The 22,507-nt window shown below is 41.1% G+C and overlaps 3 protein-coding genes across 3 annotated transcripts; 1 reads left to right on the top strand and 2 right to left on the bottom strand.

The window, feature by feature from the left end:
• Positions 1–2,885: 2,885 nt before the first annotated feature.
• Positions 2,886–4,191, bottom strand: LOC104419178 (myb-related protein 315). Its single transcript, XM_010030748.3, has 3 exons — positions 3,981–4,191; positions 3,773–3,902; positions 2,886–3,601 (listed from the first exon to the last, which is right to left on the bottom strand). The coding sequence occupies exons 1-3, from the start codon at positions 4,111–4,113 to the stop codon at positions 3,040–3,042; spliced, it is 825 nt and encodes a 274-aa protein (XP_010029050.1). The 5' UTR covers positions 4,114–4,191; the 3' UTR covers positions 2,886–3,039.
• A 6,071-nt stretch (positions 4,192–10,262) lies between these two features.
• Positions 10,263–15,663, top strand: LOC104419177 (glycosyltransferase family 92 protein RCOM_0530710). Its single transcript, XM_039302212.1, is given in 8 exon segments — positions 10,263–10,770; positions 11,296–12,812; positions 13,820–14,094; positions 14,207–14,289; positions 14,401–14,537; positions 14,660–14,709; positions 14,831–14,905; positions 15,109–15,663. Coding segments are annotated over 8 exon segments (2,688 nt in total). The 5' UTR covers positions 10,263–10,622; the 3' UTR covers positions 15,512–15,663.
• Positions 15,664–16,201: 538 nt separating this feature from the next.
• Positions 16,202–20,785, bottom strand: LOC104419176 (probable carboxylesterase 11). The gene is made up of 2 exons (XM_010030746.3): positions 19,381–20,785; positions 16,202–17,087 (listed from the first exon to the last, which is right to left on the bottom strand). The coding sequence occupies exons 1-2, from the start codon at positions 20,337–20,339 to the stop codon at positions 16,550–16,552; spliced, it is 1,497 nt and encodes a 498-aa protein (XP_010029048.2). The 5' UTR covers positions 20,340–20,785; the 3' UTR covers positions 16,202–16,549.
• Positions 20,786–22,507: the final 1,722 nt, after the last annotated feature.

Raw genomic sequence — 22,507 nt, 5'->3', positions numbered from 1 at the left:
CGATCATGCCCGTATCATACCACAATGCATTTGTCGGGAAATTAGACACACTGGACCTAAGTGGAATATCAATCCTCCTCTTAGACCTCGTAGTCGATAGGCGTACAGATGAAAACAATCTATTTTCGGTGCAAGTAATTAATGCGAACGAAAATGAATTCCATTACGATCTTCACCTATGACCCGGTACTCGATAGGATGTCGTTCCCTCACATGTTATGATCATGTCAGTCATATCGAAATCTACTTACACACCGTGACGTCAAATTATCTGCATCAGCAATGAACTATGTAATCACAACACTAGCAAGTACAAGGAAGGAAGTTAAATTAAGACCTGCCCACTTATCTTTCTTATTCTTGGACCACTTGTTAATCTCGCAGTTGGCATCTTCGCATTCGCAGGAGCTTTGTCATTGGTTTAGGGTTGGCTCTTTCCTTGCTGGCTTCTAGCAAAGAGCCAAAACCACATCGAAAAAATTATGATTGGGGTCGGTGTGTACATTTGTTAACATGCAACTGTCCTGAACCTGACATGGGTGTTTTAGATTTATTGCAGGCAATAGTAGATTATTATCACATGCTTGACTTGATGCCATCAAGTCTTCACGCTACCAAAGCCACGGTTATGACCACCTTAGCAGCTGACACCGATACAAAACGAAGCCCATAACATGTGAAAAAGAAAGCATTACTTCACATGTTCAAGTGTAATCAGTCAGTTGTTCATTGGAAGGGACCATCATACATGATCCTACAAAACCTAAAGTTTCTAATCATATGGAGCCTAATAGAAAGAATAATAAAGATAGCTCAACTGAAATATATATATATATATATATAGTCCAATACATTGATTTAGGGTTTGCTCTTGCTTGCTGCTAGCAAAGAGCCAAAACCACATCGAAATAATTATCATTAGGGTCGGTGTGTATATTAGTTAATATGCAACTATCCTGAACATTACCTTATTTTAAATTAATTGCAGGCAATAGTAGATTATTATCACATGGGTGTTTTAGATTAATTGCATGCTTGACTTGATGCCATCAAGTCTTCACGCTACCAAAGCCACGGTTAATGACCACTTTAGCAGCCGACACCGGCACAAAACACAAAACAAAGCCCATCACATGTAAAATAGAAAGCATTGCTTACAATGTTCATGTGTAATCGGTCAGTTGTTCATTGGAAGGGACCATTTCACATGATCCTACAAAACCTAAAGTTTGTAACCATATGGAGCCAAGTAGAAAGAACAATAAAGATAGCTCAGCTGAAAAAAATATATATGTAAGCAAAGAAGTCAAATACATCTATATGTGAAATTAGCTGGAAGCTGCGCATACATGATTAGCCGGAGTACCTACCGGAAGATTTGCTTGAACGGTCGCATCTGGAGGGACGAGGAGAGCCCATTGGAAAATTGAACTGTTGATAATATTCTGAACCAGCTCACTGATTTCTTCCTCTATTTTTTTCTCGTGTCCAGTTACAACCTGGGATTAGTTGGTACGTCTTATTAAGGATGGAAAATCATTGCAAAAACATTTTTCTACATGGGCACCGTGCTTCTTTAAACAATGGCGCATAACAACAGCACAAGCTGTTTGGTTTTATGTATTCTAACGTACATTCAATCTGACTGACTGATTGCGCGGGGGTTTCGGGGGTGGGGGATCGTGCCAAATTATTGGAGACGCTATGTTACTTGTCTAGGGTTTAGGTGCATGCACGCGGAGGTGATCAAGAGCGAATTGACATTTTGCGTTCAGAAGGGAGAGCGGCTTCCGATTTTCTAGGTGCTAGGCACGACCTAACTCCTCCTGCCGTTTCGGCTCCAAATCTCCAACCAAGCAAAGCGTGTATCGTCGAGGGAATCTATGTAGTGGGCCGCATTTACCATGATGCCGGAGAAATGTGCCTGAGAAAATCATAGATTAGTGGTTGACAAATCCAAATCGTCCTTCGATTGCGAAGATGTGGACGCTCAACATATTTTTCCACGGCTCAGCACGCCTTTTACTTTGACCCATTTGGAGGATGGTTAAGTCCTCGCGATATAGTGCAAATCTTGCATAAAAGTCGATCGAAGATAGTTCATGAGGAGAGACCGTTTTAAATGTGGGAGGCGGCCGGGGAGGCGGTGTTTCGTGAATTTTTTCGGCTCCAAATCTCCAACGAAGCAAGCGTAATATCTTCGAGGAAATCTACGTAGTCGGCTGCATTTACTATGATGCCGGAGAAATGTACCTGAGAAAATTATAGACTAGTGGTTGACAAATCCACATCGCCCTTCGTTTGCGAAGAGATGGACTCTCAACATCTTTTTCCACGGCTCGGCACGCCTTTTACTTTGACCCATTTGGAGGATGGTTATGTCCTCACGATATTGTGCAAATCTTGCATAAAAATCGATCGACGACAGTTCATGAGGGAGACCGTTTTAGATGCCGGGGAGGCGGTGTTTCACGAATTGTTTGCCCTTCTAGTTAGGGTTTAGACTGCTTGTTTCTTCGATATGGATGCGGATTTAATTTGGTCGATTGATTACTAAATATCTAATCTTTCCTTATCAATTCAAAGGGAACTGGTATTGGGCATGATTTTTTTTATTTGTACATGTTTACTTGCATAATTCGATATAAGAGTTTTGCACATGTGAGATTGAGCGAATTTGGTGCATCAAATGCAAAACAAGCAAAGTATGTACATTCAACCTATAGTCGTTGATTCGAGTTAAAAGTACTAATATTCTTACAAATCAACATGATGGATTTATACATTTTCAAAGTATACTTAGTAAGATTTAACAAGTGCTTTGAAGTAATAAAATTAGAAAACGAAAGTCTTGGAGTACATAACTAAAGATTTTGCATTTTAATCAAGTACAAAGAGAGGACCCGTGATATGAAGAAGCGTAATGAAGTAAAAAGTAGACACTAGTAGCTATCACAATCGGTACGTGTTCCAATCTTCGACGACGTGATGAAAAATTACGAAGTTCACTAAACAGAAGGAAAAAAGTGTGTAGTATGTTCATGGTAACTCTCCATTTTCCAAGAAGAAAAGCTCTTGTTCTAAGTAATCAAGCCCATCCCATGACACTACAGACTCCCCGCTATCAACCCATTGTTGCTGCTGTTGTTGCTGATGTTGCTGAAGCAAATGAGAATCTTCCACAGAAGATGATGAACTCTGCGAAACATGGGTGTCCATTTCTTGCTGATTTCTCCGTGACCCTTCTTGATCTTCATTGAAGCTTCCACACAACCACTCGAAATTCTCCAGCAGGTTGGCAGTTTCTTCGAACGTCATTAGTCCGATCTCATCCTCCATTGAAAAAGCCTCCACCTTGTCTTGATCAGCCTCTAATACCGTGGGTTTATCATCACTGTGCGAGCTTCCTTCTGTAATTGAATTCGGGTCCACGTCTGTCTCGTTTACGATCTCTTGTGCATTGTTTTCGTCTTCTTGAATCGGCTGGTGGGTCACTGGGTCTAGCCCGAGAAGCTTCAGCTTCTTCTTGATTCTGGTGTTCCAATGGTTCTTGATCTCATTGTCGGTGCGACCCGGAAAATGCGAAGCAATCTTGGACCATCTGTAACCGCAAAAAGGAAGTTCCAAAACCTTTCAGGACTTGATAAAAATACAAGAACTTTCTTGCTGGACGCTGCTACAGTAACGTGCAGTGCATATTTTAAAAAGTGGCTCATTTCAAATCACGAACTTTTCTTTGTAACTCTAGCATTACTGAATGTATATTAGCGACCTGTTGCCAAGACGTGAATGAAGTTGAATGATTTGATCTTCCTCCGGCTCAGTGAAACCGCCTCTCTTAACATCAGGCCTCAAGTAATTGATCCACCTCAATCTGCAACTCTTGCCACATCTCAGCAAACCTATAAAACTCATCACACCATCCAATCAGTGTCTACTAATCTGACTCTCACAAAAAATTGGAGAGAGACTAAACTAACCTGCAAGTTTAGGAATCGTCCTCCAGCAATGGATGCCATTATTCATGATGAAGCTTATGAGCTTATGGTCTTCCTCGATAGTCCACGGACCGCGCTTCAGCCCGACCTTGTCACAACAGGGTTGCCTTCCCATTATTCGGTTTTCCAATGCTTCAAGCACTGCAGAAATGAGAAAAAGAGTTTGCAAGCGAGCTTGAGTTTGAAAAAATCAAGCCAGAGCTTGTTTGAAAAATTCAAGCCAGAGCTTGCAAAATCATTTATAGTCAACCAAAGATTCCGACAGATCACCCCGGCATTATAAAACTAGGATGTTCCTCGAGTGGGGTGAAGCATGATTAAGTGGCAAAGCATGATAAAGAAATGGCAATAACTCCAAAATTATTGATAACAATTTGGGTACCGCCTTTTGGTTCAACGAGTGACCTAATGTGTGATGGTAAAGACGAACCAGACGTGGGTGTGTTCCCATTGACAATCTTCACTTTGTGTGTGTGTCCATTATTTTTGCAGACCAAAGCCCTCTCTTACTGGGTTTAATTATTGAAGACAAGAAGACATGCATTCTTTATTGCAGGAGATTCCTTGGCATTTAGGGTTTCTTTCTGCTTCTTTTTTTGTTGCTGTTTGGAGGTGGCTTGTCAGTTGTCACTGCTCGTGTGATGAACGAGGAAAACGAGAGATGCTTTTAACAAGTTCTCATGCCCGTGTTAATATTCCATCAATGGATTTACTTCGAAGTTGGAGCGACTAGATTTGAGAAGACTTGCAGAACTAGGAACATGACAAAACAACAACTCAACAGCGAGACAGAGAAACGTACGAATGACTTGACCTTTGGAAAAGTTTAATAAGATGGACGACATTGACTTAAGTCATGTGAAAATAATTCAATCTTGACCTTAGAGCCAAAAAAAAGTCTCTCATTCAATGAACTTACAGAAAGAAACATGCCTGCCTCATTATGCGCATTCTCTATGATTCAGTGGGCCAGTTCATGTATTTAGAAAAAGCTTAATTAAGGGCAGAAAACGAAGGGACCAATTAGTGACAAAGTGTGATTAAGTACTTGAGAAAAATATAATGACTACGATTAGAGAGGGGTGACAGAGAATTGACAGTATTAGAGCAAAGAAAGGAAGGAGAATCCAATGCCACTTCATGTTCAATAAAAGGACATGACGAGAGTGAGCCCCGTGTATCTGTTCCTTGATGCGAAGTCGTCATAAATAGAGCCATACGGGACTGATGCGATCTTGTGTACTTTCTCGGATCGTGATTTAGTTTAAACAAACCACCAACTAAAAAAATTCTGCGTCATATGGTAGACTGTAGATTTAACGGACAACAGCGGGCGATAGTGATCCATCATAATCTCGGTTGAGTAGATGAAGTAGATCATATATCAGGAGAATCACGATGATCCGATCCATGTCATTCATGACCACAGCAGATAAAAGATACCGCTTTGGAACTAAATGACAAAATCAACACGCCATCAAATTTCCCTTGAATGAGTGTGAAACGAGCAGGGAGATGAATGCTGCCTCAGTTGGCACCTCTTCCGCCTCCAGAATCGAGAAACTGGCAACATGAGCGTTCCATGTTCTTTGTCGATCCGACAAGTTCATGAACAGACGAATCCAACAATAACTTAAATTAAAGATTGATATTGACAAATTCTACGGTAGAAGAATCTTGCATCCCCATGCTTCCCACGTTGCTGTTCTTGTTATTGCTTCCTTAGAATTATCGAATCCCTCATGATTCATATATATCATAATGATAGTCTTTTTTAAGGAATACGAACATTATATTCATAACGAATAATCAATAAAAATAGAGGAAAATGTCTTAAGACCCATCTTTGATTGGTGGATTACAAGTTAAGGACATCATTCACATGCAAGTTTAAATGAAATTGAAAGTGGGTAATATCTAAAGGTGTCAAAATTACCCAACCCAAACTGAACCAATTTTTTTTCAGGTATTTTCAGTTCGGTTAATAAGTAAAAAAATTCGGGTTGTTCTTCGGCGGGTTTCGTGCTTCGTGTTTTATTTTCTTTTTTTCTTTTATTTTCTTTTTCTTCTCGCTTTCTCACTTGTGTGATCTTTTTGAAGCACACGCCACACAAACATTATTGTTTATACACAACTCATTTATTCACAAGTTGCGTGCAAAAAAAAATATATAAATTATCTTGTAAAGAATGACCAAGAGACTCGTGTCATTAACGCAAGCAAAGAGAAGAGTACTTTTAGATATATCGAGTTCATCCATGAGATCAATACAACCAATGATGCGACCGACTACAAAGACAAATCAATTTCGTCGGAAATGATAGAGGCCACCAAACCATCAAAGAAATCTTTGAATATAAAAGACTAAGTCGTTTTTTTCAAAAGATAAAGCTAAAAAGTTAAAATAAAAACTAAGCCAAATTATTGACTTTGACAATCAAGTCGACTAATATAAATAAAGGAATTGTGAGAAATGGATGAAGTTAGTATTTTATTTGATAAAAACAACACAGAGCACTATAGATAAGTTCTACCCAAAAAAGAAGAAGAAGAAGAAGAAATCCGAAACCCGACCCAACGACTTGAGATCTATGTGTTTCGAGCATCCAATCGGAAGTTTCATTTGTCGCGGGTCGGAATATCCGACCCATTTACACCTCTAGTAATATCATATTTGTATCATATCAATTAGAAGCGGAACATCTTATTAAATGGGATGGAACAAACCATAAGCATTCTTAAAAACACAAAAGAAATGTGACAGAACCTGCTGCTTCTTTTCATCAGGAAAAAAAAAAAACAGGCCGGGTATGGCCTGAAATGACAAGACCCGGATGTTGCATAAGCCCAACAGCAGTATTTTTCCTTGTCACTAGAGTTGATAACCGTTTTTGTAAATTATATCCGGGATAATAACATAAATAATCTTTATATTTTAGATTAATATTAAATATGATCCTTAAATTTTTAATTTAGTTAATATGATCCATGAATTTTAGCCAAATGTGTAATATGCTCCCTGAACTTTTAATTGGTTCAATATGATCCCTAGATTTTTTGAAAATGTTCAAACTAATTCATGAACTATATGAAAATGCCTCATATCATCCTTACATTAATTTAAGTTTAGGGACAATATTGAACGATTTTATGTAGTTCAGGGATTGGTTTGAACATGTCTAAAAAATTCAAGGATCTTATCGAACAAATTAAAAGTTCATAGACAATATTGCACATTGAGCTAAATTTAAGGCATCGAATTAAACAAATTAAAAGTTCAAAGGTCACACATTACACATTGGTTCATAGTTCATAGATCATTTATGTCATTTTCCCATCATATTTTGTCACAAAATTTCAAATATTGCTCTTAAAATTTGAGATTTCGTAAAAAAAATTATTACAAAATTTTTGAACTATTAATGAATGCAAAAGAGTTACCGATACGACGCGAAGAAATTGCACACATATATGTGAAAATAAACAATTATTTCAAGGTTTGAATTTATTTATTTTTTTGTGCAAAGATTGTTTATAAGATAGATAAAAATTGAATTTTTATATTATAATAAATATTTAATCCAATAGGATTATTAATTCATGCATTTAACCATTGAAGACCATTTATTAAATAATTAATTGATGATGTCTTTATAATCCCTTAATAGTAAAAGGTTTTCTTTACTTTATGTAATTACGTTTACTCTGAATGTGCTGTCACGGAAAATTTGGATGATGGTTTGCAATAAAAGTAATGCACTTATCGATGATTTCATTGTTCATCGATGGAAAAGCAAACATGGCCAACCACATCATATCGATGTCAATAAAACTATGGGAAACAATGCATTATTCAATTTAAAAAAAAAAAGATTATTGGAATAAAATCTGTGTGGATATATAAGTTGACATATATCCATCTTAAAGAAGATAAGTAGCTCTCTTAATAAAATCTTGATAATCACTAGCCGACTAACACACTTGGTTGCATATAAAGAAAAAGGAACTAAAAGCGCATTTTAATCGTGAGAGGGAGAGGATGTTTAAAGATTCGAAATAGGTATTTGGAAAATGATTTTTCCTAAATATAGTAATTAGAGTAAATATAAACCCGATGATAAGTAGCTCTCTCGAGATCTCTTCCAATCATGGGTCGAAATCAAAGTGAGTGTTCATCCTCGAAACTTATATTAGAAAATTCCTATGAAGCTCATGTCGAGTATGCAACAAAAATAATAATAATAATAATAACGTATTACAAATAAACGAATGTTGATTTAAAAGGATAAGCATACTAACGATGTTATCTCAAGATCCCAAACTTAAATAATATTTTATTTGACTTAAACAATTTACTCTCCTTTTTCCAAAATAATCCAAAATGTACTATGTAATTGATTTTGCTTCTTTGCCACGATATGTATATGTATAAATTATGTACGTGTGATTTAGCTAGGAATTAGATAAGTAAGTTTTACCTTAACATCTCAAGAGAGATCTAGCGAAATCGAAAGCGCTCGAGCGACGCACGAATGCGACTAAATGAGTTTGACGTGCCCCGGCCAAAGCCACGCATCTCACATGCCACCCGTGTCCATAGAAATTGACCCCTTCGTTATTGATAATTAAAATATAGATTTTCCATTCATATTTTTTCTATTATTATAATTTTCGTAAAATTGGAGAAAGTGGTGGGTCCCACACCACATGGAGATATGACGTCATCAATGAGATGATCGATTAGTTTCCAAATCAAAATTTTCCACCCTCCGTCCGATTTTTCCTCAGTGAAGACTCGAGCAATTCATATATAAATGAAACACCTATATGTGTTTGACATATCATAATGATCTCATATCTTATTGACGAGAGAATAAAACAATTGATTTGCATGGTCAAAATTTTTGTACCGTACGCATACTTTATAATATATTACCTTTTTAATTTTTGTTAATTACTGGCCCAACTGGGGCGATTGCTCTAAACCATTGGAGGAAAAAAAAAATCAATTTTACGCTTTACAACACTTCGTGTCTTGAAAATTATGTTACATGTTGATAATTTTTAAAAATATACATTTTTTAATTAATCGTTTCTTGAGTGACTGGAAAAACTTTAGATCGATATTTGTTGGCCATTCGATATTTTCTTGGCTAAAATATACTACAAATCTTAGTTTTAAAGTTGATGCACCCCACGTAGTTATTTTTTAAATCAATTGACTGCTAATCTAAGGTTTCATGTAACACTTATTTTGTCATACGACTATCAAATATTTCAAATTTGAAGAGTATACGAAATGAATCCTTATATTCTCTGCATATCTAGTCTTTTGAAATACGAGCATAATGGAGCTAACAAAACTAGTATAATACAAGGTAGTCAAATATTTGCTACCTAATTTGCGGAAATTGATCTTCTTTTACTAGCTTATTTGCTCTACTTTCTGTCCTTATTAACTAGCAAATGTGCACACGTGACGCTTGTGCAAATGACTCTTGAAAAGTTGAGCAAAAATAACTTATTAAAATGCTAAACGAGGAGAAAAAATCGTTGATAAGATAAACAACAACACAGAAAAATTATACGGTACATGTATAAAGAGAGAAATATTTTAAGATTTGAATTTTTTTTCAAGAAGATTGTTGTGAGATAGAAGATATTCATATTTTAATATCATGACATTTGTCCATGCATGGAAAAATTACTAACTTACCATTTGTCCATGATGGAAAAATTGTAAAACAAGTAATTAAAGATGATTAGAGAAGAAGAAAAATATTGAAACTGCTTTAAAAATTAGAAGCTCCTCCTTATCTTATACAGCAGTTTAGATTATAAGGCTTGGGTAGGGCAATTCTTCAATTTGGAAAAGAAAAAACCGTTCCTCAAAGGTGACCATCGGCTCAGATAATTAGCAAAATCTACATTAAGCTTTCGGCCGTCCTATCAAAACTTTTTTCAAGTGCTTTTATGCACCACGACACTTTCCATAGTTTCTTAATCTGGCCGACTAGGGTGGGAGAGAGACATTAAACCTAGTGAAAAACGAGAGAAATGCATTGCACGAACTTAGTAATGACATCGAACGGAGTTGTCCGATGGATCGACTCGATCGAAATCGATGTTGATGCATGCATGCATGCATGCTAAGTTCGCGAGATTGCTTAATGTAAATCGACAGCAAGTGTCGCCATCATCGACCGACCGACCAGTGGCGCGACGCCATTTGGGGCACGATTCTCCATCGCAGCTACAAAAAGGAGGCATGAAAAAGCAAAGGCGAAGGCAAGCTCTCGACCATGATGACGAGCTAACGACCGCATGTAAACCGACATGAACGGTCGAAACACCAGATCCTCCCACCTCCTCTCTCCTCCTGCCCTCGATCTCAACCGCGATTTTCTCTCTATCGAAAGCCAAGATATTCGTGGAGGGTTCGAGTGGAAGTTAGAAAAAAAAGGGGGCAGGAGAGAGAAGGTGGGAAAGGTGGGATTTTTTTATCTTCTTTATTTTTCAGGTGGTTTTCATGAATGAGAACGGAGACGGGGGGGTTTGTTCGGTGCGCTCATCGTGACCGGAAGCGGAAGCGGTTGTTTCCATGGCGGCGAGGGACCGTCGGAGATGGGGCAGCGGCGGGGGTTCGGCGGCGGCGGCGGGGACGGCGTCTCGGTCTCGTGGAGCAGGTTCTTCTGGTGCACCATCTTCGCCGTCCTCTCCTGCGTTCTCTTCACTGTCTTCACCTTCTCCACCCTCCGCTTCTCCGTCGGAGGTTAGTTATCAACTCTCTCTCTCTCTCTCTTCCATCTCGTCCTTCCTTAAAATTCATCACTTCTATCCAGAATCGACAATTATCGCCGACGTGGGGCAAAAAGTTAAGAACTTGCATTACGAGCTCCGATTGATTGGTGATTAACTTCGCCGATTGTGACTTTGTTTGGCGTGGGATTTCTTATGCTCGAATGAATTCCACGAGATGCTCTGTTTTCGAGTGTGAATTTCGTGGTTCAATTCCAGTTATCTGGTTTCTTCTTCCTTCTATTTCTTGTAATCGTCGACTGCGATAACGAGCTCAAAAACCAAATTTTGCCCATTCCGTTTCCCCACTTCTTGCGCGGATTTTGCGTAACCAGAACTCTTCTGTAAAATCGAGGGCTTTGCGCGATTTTCTGTTGCGGATAACCTTCTAATTTGAATAATTCGTCGGAATCGATTCTCGCGGTGCTTTAGAAAAATCCATCTTTTACACAATTGAAAGTTTTATGTGTTGATATCGCCGTCGTCGATATCTGTGCAGAAACTTTTGAACCGGTGGTCGTCCCCTCATGGCGGAATCCGGTGATGAGAGCCGTCTCCGGCGACTCCGAGCCCGCTCCGTCGGTCTCGATAAGGGAAATGGTCATATTCCCCGACCAGGCCGTGATTTTCCTCGAGTACCCTCCGTCGTCCCGGTTATTTACGAAGGAGGACATCCACTGCGTCTACGTAGAGGCCGCCGACTCGACCAAGCTGCGGCTCAGGCAGCCGCCGGCTGGAGTGGACGGCGAGGACTCCGGCGAGCAGATCGTGCGGTGCCCGCTCGCCGAGAACGGGTCCTTGGTCTCTCTTGCGTTCGAGTCGAAGGAGCACGTCCCGCCGGGGCCGAGCCATAGGTGGGACTCGCTGGTGTACGACGCCATGATCGACCGCGACAACACCACGGTCATCTTCGTGAAGGGCCTCAATCTCCGGCCCGAGAGGGTCTCCGACGCATCGAGGTTCGAGTGCGTCTTCGGCTGGGATTTCGGGAAGCCGAGGTTCTTGTTGCGAACCGAGGTCGAGTCGATCGCGCAGGAGATCGTGCGGTGTAAAACTCCCCTTAGTGTCTTGAGTAGTCCGCAGAGGAACGGCACCGCCGTCAAGGTCTCGGTCAGGGTAAAGGGCGGCCGGACGATGCGGTCCATAGCCCGGCCGGGCTGTCGGGCTGCGCTCAAGCCAACCGCTAGGAAGCTTCATAACATGTGCATTTGCACGATGGTGAGGAACCAGGGCCGGTTCATCAGGGAATGGGTCATGTACCACGCCCGGATCGGGGTGCAGCGCTGGTTCATCTACGACAACAACAGCGAGGATGACACGGACGACGTAATCGAGTCCCTTGCCGGCTCCGATTACAACATCTCGAGGCACTTGTGGCCATGGATCAAGACGCAGGAAGCCGGGTTCGCCCATTGCGCGATGCGGGCACGGGACGCGTGCGAGTGGGTCGGGTTCATCGACGTGGATGAGTTCTTTCACTTGCCGACAGGTCTGTTCCTGGATGACATCCTGAGGAACGAGTCGAGGCCCAGGAACGTGGCCGAACTGAGGGTCTCATGCCACAGTTTCGGCCCGTCGGGGCTCAAGCACGCCCCGAGGCAAGGGGTCATGGCGGGGTACACCTGCAGGCTGGCGGCCCCAGAGCGGCACAAGAGCATAGTCCGGCCCGAGGCGCTGAACTCCACGCTCATCAACGTGGTGCACCATTTCCACCTGAGGCGCGGGTTCGACTTCGCGAACGTGGACCGAGGGGCGATGGTGATCAACCACTACAAGTACCAGGTCTGGGAGGTGTTCAAGGAGAAGTTCTACCGGAGGGTGGCCACCTACGTCGCGGACTGGAAGGAGGAGCAGAACGTCGGGTCCAAGGACCGGGCCCCGGGCCTTGGGACCAAGGCCGTGGAGCCCCCGGACTGGCCGAGCCGGTTCTGCGAGGTCGAGGACACGGGCCTCAGGGACCGGGTGCTGCACGTCTTCGCCGACCCGCGGACGCGGCTCTTGCCGTGGCAGGAGGAGGTGGGATGAGCGGGCGGGGTTGAGACACTGAATTTTTTTTTGGGTTTTCTTTTTGGGCTCTCTTTCTCAATTTTTGGTGGGTTGGTGCATTTTTTGACGTTGTAGAGTACCTCCTTCTAGAGATGGTCTTCGATTAGATTTGTAGATATTGAGCAATAAAATTCAGCGACACCGGTGGTTACATTTTGGTGGGCGTGTTCTAGTTTTACCTCAATTTTATACATGTGATTTTTATGAAGAATTCCATATCTTAAAAAATATATGTTAGGACCATTCTTTTTTCTTTTTCTTTTTTTGGTTCAAATGTTAGGATCATTCACTCAAATTTTTGGCTGGTACGACTAGTATTTACGGATTGTAATGGGGTATTCATGAAATATCAAATACTTTTAATTTTTGGAAAAGGTTAATTACAAAGAATCCCAAATTAGTACATCTGCCACAAATTTATTTCAAACTAATCTTTTAACCACCAAAAACCTCAAACTAGCATATTTATGATAAATTTACCTTTTATTAGTTTCCATTAAATTAAATTAATATTATGAGAAATCACTAATTTTTTTTTGTAAAAATGGGAAATCACTAATTGTTATACAATAATACCTTAAATTAAGATATATGTTAATTGTCACATATTATTTAATCAAATAATTTGACAAAGTATATCAGTTTAAAAAATTTCATGGTATTAACTCGTTTGGAAACTGCTGCATATTAGCATTTCAAGTTGATTGATTTTTTTATTTTAACGATTTTCTTTAACTAAGATAAAACTATGACTTTTGTTTTGAGGAAAGTTTTCTCGTTATCTCTCCCCCGCCTTCACAGTTGTACACCATCCCCGAGATTATAGCCGTTAGAGGAAACCATTTTTTAAATATGACATCCGACCGTTGGAGTCTTGGCAGAGACACTTTGCGACCAAATAATCAAAACAACGAGATCGCCTTCCCATCTCCATTTCGTCCTCTTGCTCGATCTTGAAGCGAATCGATTCTACAAAGTAGGAAAAACCCTCGCAAGAAATGGTGATGGAGGAACCAAAGCAAAGCCCCAAGGACCCGAAGAACCCGCGGGCACATCCGAATCAGTCCCAAAATGGCGCAAAGGAGGAAACTTTGTTCAGCCCCAGGCTCAAGTCGGCGGCCGCCATGGCCGGTTGGGACGAGGAGACGCTCATGATCGCGAGCCTCATTGTTGACGACACGCCAGTTCGTGAGTTCAAGCAAAAGAAGCGGTCGGATTTGAATTTCAAGACTCCCCCTTCAAATTCGAGGAGGTACTGAACGATCATTTGATTTTCCTTTTCTATGGCTTTTGATTCCTTGTTTTTTATTTAATCAATCCAAAGAGACAGATCCTTAGATTGATGATCTTTATGTATGTTTCAGGAAACGAAGGGATCAGAGGAAGAGTCCTGCTCCGTTGCCCGCGACCATTCTTGATCTAGATGATGAAGAAACTAAAGCTACCGGTATCTTATCACAGTCAAATTTGTCGTGTTGATTGATTGGAAAGACTGAAATTTTCCGTTTTGCTTTTTGAATCTTATGGAAAATTATTTTTGAATCAACCTTATTGACAGAGAGGAAGGAGAATGAAACCTTAGTGAAAGAAGCGGCAAAAAACGAAGAGAAAGGCGAAATACCCGAGCCAGGATCGTGTGACCCGAGTCCAGCCATTCCATGCTTGGACCGACTCAGGGAAGAACTTTCATGTGCAGTAAGTAACCCAACTCTTTCTTTCTCGTGTTTTCTGCGGAAATCAAGTTACTCTTTGCTTAATTCCTGCAAGTCGAAATTCTGGAATTGTTTGTGTTAATCGGGTGGTTCTTGATTTTGCAGATCTGTCTGGAAGTTTGCTTTGAACCCAGTACCACATCTTGTGGTCATAGGTAAACAAAGCAACAGCCTTCGACCACTCGCTTAGAATGCTTGCTCACAATGCTTGTGTCTTCAGCTTGATTTTTTGGTGGATGAACAGATGCTAAGTGAATGCTTCATATTTTTCTGTAGTTTTTGCAAGAAATGTCTGCGATCCGCTGCAGACAAATGCGGGAAGCGATGCCCAAAGTGCAGGCAGATAATCAGGTAATGAAGCCACATCTCCAAAGAGACTATTTGGCCAGATTTAATCAGCATGATAATTTTAATGCTGACCTGCTTTTCGTATTACTCACGGGGACTGAAATGGAACTAAAACCACCCAAGTTAAACCCCAAAGAGTGGCTGATATTGCTCACCTATTGATTTGGACGGCTTGTCACTGTTACACATTGTTTCTGAATTTGCAGCAACGGAAGATCCTGCACTGTGAACACAGTCCTGTGGAACACAATACAGCTTCTGTTCCCGAAGGAGATCGAAACAAGGAGGGCCACCACCAAAACCAGTGAAGCAGAAACTCGAGAACCTGAATCTCAAAAACCAGAAAGAAGAGAGAGTCGCAACCATTTGGACAGGAGTCTTCGACCATCAGTTGCAACAAGCAGAGACGCGTATCCAAGGAGGAGAAGAGGATTGCCGAGCCAGGATGAGGATGCCGCATTTGCTCTGAGGTTGCAGAGAGAAGAGTTCATGGAGGCTTTTCAGGGAATTAATGAGAGTTCCAGGACTTCAATATCCTCGGCCAGAGCAAACTTAAGAGCCATGGCTTCCAGAGCCATCAACATTAGGACTAGAAGCCAGCAAATCTAGAGACTAGCCGCTGGCTTTTCTTATGGTTCAAGGTTTCGTCGTAGGCTTTTCTAATTTTGTCATGAGGTTTATGGCAAGGATCATTTTGTCATGGAGCGTAAGATCATTAATTCTCCATCGACTAAATAAAAATTTGTTCTGATTCTTTCTCATTCAAGAGAGTGGAAAAACTTTTTCGGATTCACCAACCTCTAGCATCATATTATTTATATCACGACTTAACCAGCAAGGACCACCAAGAAAAGCCAAATGCGAGAGGAACGGTAGTTGTAGGACAGTTTTAGCGGGAAAGACTATCCCTGAATTTAGCAGGAAATAGGAAAGTCTTTTTTTTCTTGGTCGAAAGGAAATAAGAAGTTTACCAAGTTATAAAGACAATGGAAATGTTGCTATGAAGTGCCACCGCCAACCCACTTTATGGTACCTAGGTAAAATGACGATGTTTCATGGTCTCCACAAAATGAGTTTTAATAAAGAGGCAGAATGTCCTTTTGCCAGGGTAAAGTGCAGCCAAACACCAGATAGACAAGAAAACAGGATCCGTATACCTAACAGATGTGGTGCCAGCAACGATTTAGAACCAAATATTGAGCATCTCAAATTTCACAATAGATCGAACTCAGATTTCACCACTTTCCTTGACTAGTTAAGATAAATCTCTCACGCTGAAATGCCAGCAGATGAAGAGAGTTGATGGAAAGAAATCGTACAAGGTACTTAATTGTACCAACTGAATTAAATGAAGCATTGTACATCTTAATTCACAGGAAAAAAAAGTTGCCGAAGACAATGTTCTGATCAGGCATATTAGCTATATATCAGGAGCATATGCATCTCACGCCCAAATCTATCCTAATCTCTCATTACATATTTCTCACAAATAAACCCGATATGGGTTAGGTATTAAAATCGATGAGCTGTCATCCCAACTGCTGTGTCAAAATTCAGAGGTGGTGGCAGCAAGAACTTGCTATTTCAGCCATCTCGAGCAAGACTGCCAAGAGTCCAGTTACAAGTCATTCCAGTTGTATCTCCTGCCTAGTAAGAAAACTCGTGTCCCCGGAATGAGATGTACTTCTTGACCCAAATAGCAATGTCTTCTGCACACGCCTGAGCCTGGGGGGCCTTGATAAGCATATCAAGTGTCGCAAATTCATGAACTGCATCCTTATAGTCATAAACAGGAGCATCGACATTTACCTTCCGAAGTTCCTCTGAGTAAGCAATGGCTCTATCTCTCATCCAGTCGTGTTCTGCCACCACTGTGAGTGTTGGAGGCATGAGCTTTAAGGGTGGTCCTCTGCCAGGGATGAGTGGGTTTGCAGCTGGATGGTCCAGGCTGAACTCTTCTTCGGGTAAGAAGAGTTTCCAGGCAAGTAGGCACGTATCTTTGTCGTAGAAATACGAATTTGCTAGCTTTATCTCGGAATGCGTAGGGACACTTCCCATGAAAAATGGATATAAGAGAACCTGAGCGACAACCTTGATAGGATCCAATAATCTACCTGCCTCTACAGCTTTCCGTGCCACATAGTCCGCAATGTTTGCACCACAACTCACGCCCAGGAGAACACATCTGTTTCAACGATGGAAAAAAAGATTTAGAGTTCTTGATGCACGAACAAAAACATGCTCCAAAGGAGGGTTCACCTCACTTGCAAATAGGGACAAACTATAACAAAAATTATAAAATATGTACACCTCATAAAAATGTCCAAATCATAATTATGTAAAAGCCACCAGCTCTGAAGTTTACCTACAACTATAGAATAGGCAATGCAACGGCCTAATAAGTGTTACAATTGGTCACCTACAACGCATTGAAAGGTATCATAAGCCATCCACAGGCAAAAGCCATATCTCATAAAAATAGGACATCCCCCATGTAAAATCCAACATTTGTTGTTGCAAATGCTTTAATTCAACGTGAGAAAACAGCAGAAAGATTGGATCGATGTAATCTATTGGGGTGAGGGAAATTAAAGATGACACACACACACACACATATATTTGTGTGTGTGTGTGTGTGTGTGTACATAACCATATAGCAAGCCATGCAAAAGGGAAAAACTCAACTGGACCCAATCATGTCTTATGCTGCTTAACTTCAAAAATAGGCATAACTGTACACAACACAGCGCTGCTGAATTCGTTCTAGAAGGTTTTGTTAAGTTAGCAAAAGCTATGGTATGTGTACTTTATAGGATGAGCAAGAGATTCCATTTTAATGGCATTAAAGGGTGCCAACTGCTGATCCATTCTGCGAGTAGGACATTTTGAAGCATTCCACCGCAAATATTGTCATTGCAAATAGAATGGGGGGATATAAGAAATACAAGGCTGCAAAACTACGAAAGGAATCTGCTTCTCTTAAAATACAAAGTGAAGCAGCAAATATATGCTGCATTGTTTGTGTGCGTATGGATGCTTCAGCTTGGTGTAATAAGACCAAGTTGCTAACAGTGCAAGATTCTATTAGCAACATTATGAAAAGCGCCAAAAGGGGAAAAACCACTTCAAACCTCCCTATATCTTCAAATGCATCTCATGACTCTATTAACAGACTAAGATAGTTCATCAAGATCCAATAAAGTAAAATCTACTCATCCATATCCAACATTTCTATGATCATACTCAATGAACCGTATGCTAACTTGCATTCTCCAACAGATCCAAATTCTAAGAAATACATCAAAGACATCATTAACCTAGAAAGTAGTGTTGCAGAGAAGCAGAAAGAAAGGTTTTGCTACAGTGCCCAGGCACTGTAACAGGATTTTCCCGTTCAAGTTTGGCCTTAACACCAGTAAAGCAGATCTTGAGATATTAAACAACCAAAGATTCACGGAGACAACAGGAATTCAGATATCTGCCAAAGGATATCAGAACCTGGCAGTTTGGCCCATAAATCAGATAACAGAACTTTTTATAGCTGCTCCAAGCTTGCAAACTTCAAGCAAAAATAAGGGCAAAATGGTAACTAAACCTCCTAGTAGTGCAACAGACACTAAAGGCTAATCTTGCAGATTCAGAAAAGAATGCACCAATATCACCTTTCCAACAAGCAATTGAATTCCCCTTTGCAATTCACTAGCTTAAGAATGAAGTTTTGCATAAGGGGGAGGCTCATGGGGGTTCCAGTTGCCATTGCCACCTCACCAATCAACAACCATCAGGATGCCTTTGTACATCTATAAATCTATTCAATTATCTAAAACAGCAGCTCTATGCAACGTGACTTGCAATTGAAATTCGTAATATAAATAGGAAATTCCCTCTAATCAAGCAAATTGGAGCCAGATATAAGGTTATTTTCCGTCCTTGCACAAAGGTAGCAAATACGAAGCTAGCGAGGCCTATTTCCGTAAACACTTTGGCTACAGAAAATGGAGTCTTCGGATTTTAGTGTAAAATAATAAGTCCTTCCCCGATCTACAATATTCCACGTTCACACTGGTAACTAGGAATCACTCCAGGTAAGAAGCTTGAGTCAGTTTTTTTGAAATTAGTTCATTCCAAAAGTGAGTCATAATCACAATATCAAATCTACAAAATTCCTCAAGAGAACATGACTTATATGCTTTTGGCATGGCAACGGAATTATGGTACTGGCTTTCTTTCTCAATATCATCTGCATCCTACTTCCTCACTGCATCACCAAACTTTTAAATTCTCTTTTTCTTTGCATTCGCCAATTACTGAAAAATAAAGCCCATGAAATTCATCAAATCAGATCCCTATGTATATGCAAAAGAAGCAGTACAATAATAACATCGAGATGGATAAAAAACATACCATGCACAGACTCCAATTCACAAACTGAAAAATCATTCAAAGGAAGAAGATCAGAAGAGGATCAAAAACGTAACCTGGAGAGATCTCCATGAGCTGCCAACCAGGGCTCAACCATCTGTGCCCCAAAAGTATCAACAATATTCCTGTGAAGGTCAGATTTCTTAGACTCGGTGGTAACTCCACGTGAACTACCCATGGATTTACTACATTCTGCCAAATTTGCCTGCTTTGCCAACCAATTCAATACCTTCATCCCATCCTCAAATGCAGCTGGGTACTTATTTTCTGGCGCGAGCCGATAGCCGACCGCAACAACAATCACATCACACAACTTCGCCATCCTCCGACAGAAGACATCATTCACCACCGAATCATTTGAACCACTCACCCAACCTCCACCATGAAACTGCAACATCACCGGCAATTTCCTCGCGTTTCCCATCAAGGGCGAATACCCTCGGTATGGCAAACCACCGCCATCAGACGATCTCAAACTCAAGCTCTCTGCATCGTTGCCAAACCCTCTAAAATGATTACCATTCAGCTTGGCATTGTGCGGGTCTGTCGCGGAGGATCCGAAGCTATTGCGCCGCCCGAGGCTCAATTGCGAGCTCTCCTCAAGATTGGGGGGCTTCCCGGGATCATCTCTCGCGGCGGCGGTCGGGGTGCCGTAGCTGTGGCGGCGGGAAGGTTGATTACCCTGCGAATTGCCGTTGAGATCGGCGGCCCTGGACGGGATCCGAGCCCTAGGCCGGGGTTGGGGTTGGGACTTGGGGTCGGGCTCGGGCGGGGAGAGGGCGGATTCGGGGAGGAAGATGCGGACGGAGAGGGAGGTAAAGGGGTCGATGTGGATGTCCTTGGTGGCGACGCCGTCGGCGAAGGAGGGGTTCACGGCGGCGACGGACTCCTCGGGGCGGGAGGTGACGCCGAACGGGTCGGAATCGTCGGGTTGGGACTGAATCCGGTTCTGCAGCCGGTGCTTCAGGAGCAGCTTGAAGAAGACGCTGTAGAGCTTCACAGTCACACTCGGCATCTCCCACCACCTCCTTCCAATCTCTCTCTCTCTCTCTCTCTCTCTCTCTCTTCCCGCCTCAATCTCTCTCAAACAGGGACGAATTCGCAGGGAACGAGGATGCGGCGGCGCGATCGAATCGTGGGTCGTGGAGTTCTCGGCGGTTCGTGCGCTCGCGACCGATCAAAAATCACATTTTGATGCGGATTCCGAGCTGCGGAGCGAAGAAGAAGCGAGCCCAGATTAGGGTTCCTCGACGGCACTTGCGGGATCGATCGAATCTGAGGAATGCTGCAACGGCATGAGAGTCTGCAACGAGGGAGAGGGAGAGAGATTCAGATGGCGAGATGGAGAGGTTGGAGGTGATGAAGACGGTGGTGATGATGATGATGGCGGTGATGATGCGTTGCATCGCATGGCGACATAACATGAAGGTGAATGAAACTTGAAGGTGGGATTTTTTTTCTTTTTTCTTTTTGGGGGGGTGGTGACTGGTGAGGGGCCTTTATCTCTTTTTCAAATTTACGCTTTTTCTGTTTTTTATATTTGTTTATTTTATCGAATTAGTTTAATTATTGGGGCTATTGTGGGATTCCAATCTGTGCCAGGTACGAGTGATGAGAAGAAGGCAAGGATCTGGTGAATTAGGTCTTTGGTAATTCCCATATTCTAATTTTAAGTTTAAAATTAGTTAATCAGAGTTATATCAATTTAGAAAGAGATAAAAAATTTGAAGATCTATAATACTCGCGATGTGATATTCACTCGAATAATGAAATTTGTTTCAATCTAGTAAAAAAAACATAAAATGATGTCGAGGGCATTATGGTAACGCTCTATTTTTAAATTACTATATTTTTTAGAATGAATTGGATCTTGATAACTCGGTACTAAATGTGGATACTTTAAAGTATTTGTTGAGCAGGTGTTCTGACGACACGAGATTATTTATTAAGGGTAGTGAGTATTTTCTTCTTCTTTTTTTTTTTGGTCGGTAGGTCAGTGAGTATATTTGGTGATAAATTCTCTTTATGACAAGGCTTGCTGAGTTGGAATATGTAATATAATAAAGGCTGCGCACGTAAATCTAGATTTTGGTAATTGGGCATCAACCCATCCTGTGTCCCATTTAGTGTTCGAAGCAAATGAAACTTTACTAAAATTATTCGTCCTAGGATTTTACACGGGGCATGACATGATTGGATGGCACATCTTATTATACAACTCATATCACAAATTGCACGAGCATATACAAACAAGATTTTGATTCTCCTATAATTCGGTTCATTCAATAGATCCACTGACCATACTGCATGGTGCTCGAATTTATCGAAATATTAATTGAAATCGAAATGATCCACATATGTCACGGGATAACTATGACGAGATGACAGCGACGCACTTGCCAATAGGGCCGTGGGTGACCGATAAATTACTAATTTAAGCTAAATTAACTATGGTGGTCATCTATTATGGAGCCACCCTATAGTCTTCTATGTATAGCTTTGGGTTTAATATTTGGTTTTTTCCCCTGTCTAGTGACATCACGTCTCGGACATGCAATATCGATAGAAGCAACACGGCAATAGGCTTTATATAAAAATGGAAATGAGTAGGTTAGATTTGTCAAACTATAAGAATCAAGACAAGACAAGACAAGACAAGACAAGACAAGACCAAGTATGCGATTACGAAACATGTTGAACGGTTCACTCTTTCACCTACCCCCCAACTCAGTTTCAAACAAGAAAAGCAAAAATAACATGAACATCAAACATAACAAAACGCTCGAACGTGCCTGTCTTAATCCTTTCTTCGGTTAACCCAGGCGGTATGAACACGACAGTGCGCGTTGCAAGAGAAAGATTGTCATATCCGGCACAGGATGGATCAACAGCTCAAATACAAAGACATTCTATCTGTAGAGTACACAAGCAGAAAAGGCAGCAAAAGATGAGTAACTAGCACAGGCAATCGCATCCCTTGGGGCGCAGAGCTTAATGTGAAGTTAAGTAAGGTTAACACCTTTCCTGAAAACTACTTTAAAGATTTCTTGACTGATAAGTACCTGAAAGGATTTAATCTGCTTAACAATTCAACACTTGATATACTGATTTATTTGCAAGGAAAGGAACTCAGTTTCATCAATCGCATGTCGCTCAGTCTCACTGAGCGCTAAACATTTGGCA

The sequence above is a fragment of the Eucalyptus grandis genome, chromosome 9, assembly GCF_016545825.1.
Source record: "Eucalyptus grandis isolate ANBG69807.140 chromosome 9, ASM1654582v1, whole genome shotgun sequence".
NCBI classification, from domain to species: Eukaryota; Viridiplantae; Streptophyta; class Magnoliopsida; order Myrtales; family Myrtaceae; genus Eucalyptus; species Eucalyptus grandis.
This window is presented reverse-complemented; position numbering and strand designations above follow the sequence as displayed.

Bases quoted from the DNA above. Each gene is read 5' to 3' on its own strand.
- LOC104419176 (XM_010030746.3), bottom strand. From the start codon at position 20,339: ATGCCGAGTGTGACTGTGAAGCTCTACAGCGTCTTCTTCAAGCTGCTC. The intron at 17,088-19,380 runs GTTACGTTTTTG...TCGTTGAAACAG, and splicing joins GCTCATGGAGATCTCTCCAG to ATGTGTTCTCCTGGGCGTGA.
- LOC104419178 (XM_010030748.3), bottom strand. From the start codon at position 4,113: ATGGGAAGGCAACCCTGTTGTGACAAGGTCGGGCTGAAGCGCGGTCCG. The intron at 3,903-3,980 runs GTTAGTTTAGTC...TGAGTTTTATAG, and splicing joins GACGATTCCTAAACTTGCAG to GTTTGCTGAGATGTGGCAAG. The intron at 3,602-3,772 runs GTCGCTAATATA...TTGCGGTTACAG, and splicing joins CATTCACGTCTTGGCAACAG to ATGGTCCAAGATTGCTTCGC.